This window comes from Grammomys surdaster, unplaced genomic scaffold (assembly GCF_004785775.1).
Source record: "Grammomys surdaster isolate TR1022 unplaced genomic scaffold, NIH_TR_1.0 239, whole genome shotgun sequence".
In the NCBI taxonomy this organism is placed as follows: domain Eukaryota; kingdom Metazoa; phylum Chordata; class Mammalia; order Rodentia; family Muridae; genus Grammomys; species Grammomys surdaster.
This window is the reverse complement of record NW_021604684.1, coordinates 8692989-8698988: the sequence shown is the minus strand read 5'-3', so window position 1 is coordinate 8698988 and position 6000 is coordinate 8692989. Positions and strand designations below refer to the sequence as shown.

The 6000-nt window shown below is 39.7% G+C and overlaps 1 protein-coding gene across 4 annotated transcripts in view; it reads right to left on the bottom strand.

The window, feature by feature from the left end:
* Positions 1 to 1301: 1301 nt before the first annotated feature.
* Positions 1302 to 6000, bottom strand: part of Fbxo38 (F-box protein 38) — a 48785-nt gene continuing 44086 nt past the window's right edge. For all 4 annotated transcript variants that reach the window (XM_028774203.1, XM_028774205.1, XM_028774204.1 and 1 more), the window contains 5 exons: positions 5412 to 5578; positions 4179 to 4324; positions 3483 to 3586; positions 3017 to 3130; positions 1302 to 2123 (listed from right to left, as the gene is read on the bottom strand). In XM_028774203.1, the coding sequence (XP_028630036.1) occupies positions 1945 to 2123; positions 3017 to 3130; positions 3483 to 3586; positions 4179 to 4324; positions 5412 to 5578 (710 nt within the window). In that variant the 3' untranslated portion in view covers positions 1302 to 1944. The remainder of the gene's footprint in view (positions 2124 to 3016; positions 3131 to 3482; positions 3587 to 4178; positions 4325 to 5411; positions 5579 to 6000) is intronic.

Genomic DNA, 6000 nt, shown 5'->3' with positions numbered 1-6000 from the left:
TAAGGCCCTTTACAAACAGGCCATTGTACACAAAGCTGGTGACATGACTGAATGGAAAACTCAGTTCTCCATCAGGTGTGGACAAATCGGCCAAGATGTGGTCTGTAAGCCTTCAGAGTTTTTACTTTTCAATATGTCCGGGTAGAAGTTTAGGAGTAATATTTTGTGATGTGAGTATTACGTGAAATTCAAATTTCTGTGTATAAATAAAGTTTTGTTGTAAAATAGCCATGTTTGTGTGTTCTTCATGGCTCCCCCACAGTGGAGAATGTCTGTAGCCCACTGAACACAAAATACTACCTAGCCCACACAGTTTGCTGGCCTTGCTATAAAGCAATCTACCATCTACTTGTTCCTGTACATTTTCTAAGTGCCTATGAGAGTGGGTAGCCTCCAGTTTTGTTTTCGGGTGTCTACCTTTGGCATCTTTACAAATGATCTTAGGGTCCCTGCTGTATTTAATGAGTTTCTGATAGGATGGGCAAACCAAGTAAACAGCAGTGGCCGCTTCAGCTGATGTGAGCACTGCTTAGGTGGGTTCCTGACTAGGGATACAGGTTGAGTCTTGCTGAAGACTGCAGGTTATTATTCTGCATTTATTTTTTGCCTCTTACTGAGCAGTTATAATCTCAACAGCGAATGAGTTAAAACAGTGAGCTAAAAAATAAAAAAAAAAAAACAACAATGTGAAGAAAAGATGAATGATCTCACACTTAGGATTTTTAAAAATCTTGTATTTCAAGAATCTTAAAAGCCTTCAAGTAGACTTTATACCCAGGCACCTGCCACTCAAAAGAGTCCAGAGTTAGGAAGTCACCAACACTTGCTTTTAGCGAGTTAGTACAGTTGGGATCAGAAACTCAGATTCCTATCCTACCCAACCAACACTAAGTTCTTACCATGTGAGTTTTTTTCTATCTCAGCCTCAATCCCTAGAAAGGGAAGGAGCTATACAACTCCTGAAAGGCCTGACACTTTTCTACAGACGATAATTCTTTTTGTCTTTAGCCATTGGATTCGGAAGCCTGTTAAGGTCACTTATCTGTCAAATGGCAAAGCCATGGTGCCGAACTGCTGCTGGGCAGTGTCTAGCTGAGACAGGAAGGCAGGCAGCTCCTCTGACATAACCCGAGTTATTGTCCCAGCATTCTGCCACAGTTGTGTGTGCATTGCATCTTACAGCCACAGGTTTAAAACAGATTAGAGAGTGGACAAAGGCACTGAGTTAGACTCAACTATACACTGCTTTTCTGTGGAGTATTTGCTACTATAAATAGCAAGTTTCAAGCCCATGGAGAGAATAAAGTTTTTACTAAATGTTTATTTTTATGTTCAAGATAAAGCATGTACACAATTGAATGTGGAAATAAATAACTAGAAATGCTCTGGGAACTCTCTATTTGCCCTTCAAATTCATTTAAGTTCATGAATCTTTTCATGTAAATGAATATGCCAAATATAAACACTAAGAAAAAAAGAACTACAACTTAGTACAGAAACATAATCTTTTCTGACTAAGGGTTTAGTTGGCATTAAGATAACAAAACCACACAAGATACAACACTCTTTAGCAGGCTGACTTACACAGCGCTGCTGGAGAAGAAAAAGGCACAGACTGAAGGACATGGTGAGGAGCAGAGGAAATGGGCTCAGTCACCTGACACTGAGAGCCAAGTCAGGAAAGGTGAACACAACCAGTGCTAAATGATTGGCCTTCCTTCAAATGACTTCTTTAAATTAAGATGTATAAACATAGGATATAAAGACGTTACTTTTGGAAGTATCTCTGTATATTTCTTCTATATATAAATCTTTGTATACAATCTCCATGTTCCTTATATATTTTCTATATAACAAACTGAGCCAGGGCCTCCCAATTCCAAGCCCAAATTTCCTGTGTAGACTCTTGGCCACTTTGGGCCAGAAGAGCCAGGAAAGGTCTATTTAAATGTAGTCGTCTTCAACCGGCTCTCCATTGACATCACAGTAGTGGATAAAAATCGCCACTACTCGCTGAAATACACCCCTCTTCATCTGGCGCATCTCTGAGATCTCCTCTCCTATTGTCTCCATACAAATGTCTGCAGACAACTGTCCTTTCCTTCGAGGAGCATAGATGGTACCTGGGACATGGGGAAGAGAAGAGAGATAGTTACGATGATTAGAATCACTTGGTCCATGAAATACTAGTACATACTAGTATGTCCTGTTGGTGATGCAAGAATAGCTCATGGAATTTGCCTTCATGACTTCAGTTTTATATCAGATCTGATGCCATGGATAGCAGAGATCATCAAAGTCTCCAGGTAAAAATAATGTACCAAGGCATAAATTGTGCATAAATCAAGTAGTTTAAAAAATTTACCTCCTTAGCAACATTTACTTCAAAGCTTTATCTATAAGTGAATATACAAATATGCTAACACTTTGAAAAAGTGTATCAAAAGCATTCCCAATTCCTCTATGTAAATCACAATAAGCTGCCACGAATTAAAACAGTACTCCTAAGAAACAGGCAAATAATTAGTACAATTGAGTAACTCTAGAATATCATGTTTGTAAATTCTTCAGTAAAGATCAGTGACTTTCGGGGATGCCAAACCCAGTTCTAGCAACTGGGATTAGGTGTTCGAGGCCAGGCTTGCTATACAGACAATTAAGGCCAGGCTTGGGCTACATACATGAGAATCTGTAGAAAACTTCAACAAGCGTAGTTCTAAATAGTTTTATAATTGGCTCATGTGCTTTTCACAGAATAGGAAAATGAAGGCATTCTCATCACGTAGACATATTAGAACCACTGTGTAGATATGTTAGACCCACTATGAATCTCATGTACACATATTAGACCCACTGTGTTATAGCTGGGCCTTTTTTGGGTCATGTTAAATAAAATATTAAGGGAAACTAAACCAAAACTCTGCATCATCCCTAATTTATAAACAACATATTAACTATTTAACATAATACAGTCTATCCAATCTAGAGAACACAAGTCAAATCAGGTTATAATTACTTTCTTCATCATCTTCAAAATCGTATCTGGCAAAGCTGTTGGGCTCTGCTGCCCGCAGTGACCTCAGCCAAGGGAAATCGGAAATCATGGAATATGGGGCTCCATCCACAACACCTGAAATGAACAGACAGTTGTGAAAGTCCCATCAGTACGGGAATGCTGACAGCAGCAAACCATCCTTAAGCAACTACAGCTAGATACAGAGCCTGAGGCAGCTGCCTTCAAAGTCGTTTCTATCAATAACTCTTAATTTTTATTTACCTTTTGAGTGTCAACAGATTCCGATTATTCTAGGGATAGTAAAGATACACAGACACGCCAATATGTACCCACTCTCTGAGTCTTTCAGGGATGCAAACCTCTCATTAGCATGATGACTGCTAAGACCTTCCGTATCCCCCTCGGGCAGGCCCTCCCATCTAGCTCACAGCTTACCATTTATCCCTGCGGTCTAGGTAAATCTTACCCTCTAACGTGTAGATCTCTCTCCCCCAGGGATACTTAGGGTATTTCTTTAAATCTTCTTCCGTTCGAGTGGCTTCCAGGAAAAATTCGTATTTAATGAGCTCTCTAGAGACAACAGGGGAAAAAAAAATCAAGTAAATATACCATGAAAAAGAATGCTGGGTAAAAGCACCTGTCTGGACTACTCAGGCTTGGACTCCACCAATCATCTCAAGCAGAACAGATCTGACAGCTCCAGCCATCCCAACTAGAGAATAAGTCTAATCAGGTCTAAAGGACAGTCTTTATAATCTTTCCGATATTAAGGAAAGAAAACGGGAAGTCTTTGAGCAAGTGGACTGTATATTGAGAATAAGTATTACAATGTTTGTATGATAAAAGAAAAATAATTCAATTTTCTGAAAAACGAAGCCTCAGTGTCAAGACTGTCATTAACTGGGTTCTTTTCCATCCTCCATGGTTGAAGAGATAACACAAAACATGCATGTAGGGTCTGTAATTTCTCCTCTAAGTCTGAATAGAATGCTTCATGAATACATGCATGTGTAAGTTTGAAATTTTCTTCATCAGTTTTTTACAAGCTCAATGGCAATCATTTAAGGTAAAGAACTGTCCTAGTATATCCAGGGTCTGATCCCAGGAGGCTCCAACAGAGAAACCAATGAGGAACAACTCTGGGGGCCACTGAGCCACTTACTGATTGATGTTGGCTATTGTGTCCATCCAATTGCGAATGCGCACCTTGTTCCGCACATTGGGAGGGTTGCTGAACTCATGGATGATGCAGATGTGATAGGGGTAGGGGCCGCTGAAAAGCTTCTGCTCCAGAGTTAGTGTATCTACCTGAAGACAACATCAGAAAAAGGTCTTCGGACCAAGATTAAGTCTGAGACACCTGTCTCCAAGACCTTGAAAAGCTTCAGTTTTGAAACCCCTGGCAGATTTGAATATCAAATAACAAGCTCTGTCCCAGAGTACCTCCTGCTGTGTTTGGATGAAGACAGCAAATTCTCTACACAGCCAACTCAGCCATGTCCCCCTCTCCCTAACTGCCTTTTAAGGAGCTATTAAGTCAGAGGGAGCCGATGCAGGCAATGCAGGCAACTCCATCAACTCCCCATCTGCTGAGGACGGCCTTAACTGATGTCACTACAGGCTGCACTACAGAACCCAGAGTGTGGAAAGTCAGTCCTATCAGAACAATTGCTAGGTTTTAAGGACAGTATGTTCCGTGCCTCCTTGTGGATTCTGTGTTGACAGGACATTCTCATGGATGCCCTTTCACCTCTTAGCTCTTCAGTACCGTCCTGCTTTCAGTAGAGCAGGAGTGTAATTCCTTTAGAGAAAGGTAAACTCCCTAGAGGAAGTCTATTTGTAAGCATGTAACCAGTTTTGAGTATTAAAACACTTATGAATTTGATGAGCTTATTTTAAGGGCCTTAATCTCAGAATCCAGGAGATGTTTAATATTTCCTTTTAGCAACAAGCATTATCCTACATATGGCCTTAACTTTTTATAATAATTAGTTATACTATTGCTGATGAAATACCAGCAACTGTCCTAGTATATCGTATATATTAACCAAAACAGCACAAAATTGTAAGTGCAATTCTAATTTTACATATAAGAAATTGAGAGATAAAAAGAACTTGCTCTATGTCAAAGCAAAATCAGAACCAGGAAGTCTGATTTGAGCACATATTCCTAGTCAACAGGCAACTTCTAGCTTGTTGAATGAGTACTGTGTAATGCTAAGAATACTTAAAGATCTAGTAGAAAAGCTTTAAAAAGCACTATTGACAGGACAACATGGCTCGGTTATTAAAAACTCCACATATTTTAAAGAATCATTACTAAGAGTTAAACACAATGGACCAAATAAACAAATATTAGCATGGTGTGTATGGCTTAAAAAGCCGCGCTTGGTACCTGCTGCATTGGGCGGAGGTAGATGATGCGGTTCCTCTCTGGAGGCATCCTCAGTATTTGGTCTAGTACCTGGTCCATATTTAGTTTCTTGCATTGTGCATAGTCAAACCGGTTTACAATCGGTGCATTTTCTACCTTTAAATGCTTCAATACCCTGCACCTGGTAGCTATGGAATAAAACAAAAAGCTCTATAAATAATTAATATAAGAGTGTAAAGCATATTCTGGAAGCATCTCTGGAAAATAATGGCACAGGCAGTGTGCTTGTAGACACAGCTACTCTCCTGGTCATGAATAACAACTAATATTTGACAACATGACTCAGGTTCAGAAGTCATCGAGGCCCTCCTGGACTCTACTGTTGCCTTCTACAGAGATTAAGTTCTAGAGGTTGACCTGCCCAAATAGGAACTTCCCAGGAACTAGTTCTTTAGTAATCAACTTTACGGGATGTGACATGACTATATAGTTAAAGGTCACACCTGGAAAAACTCACAAATATTGCCTTGTATTTAATGATAGGAATTGAAGAGTTCCTGCAAAAATATAGAAACTGTATCTTGAGAAAAGGCACAGAAATCTGTGGTTT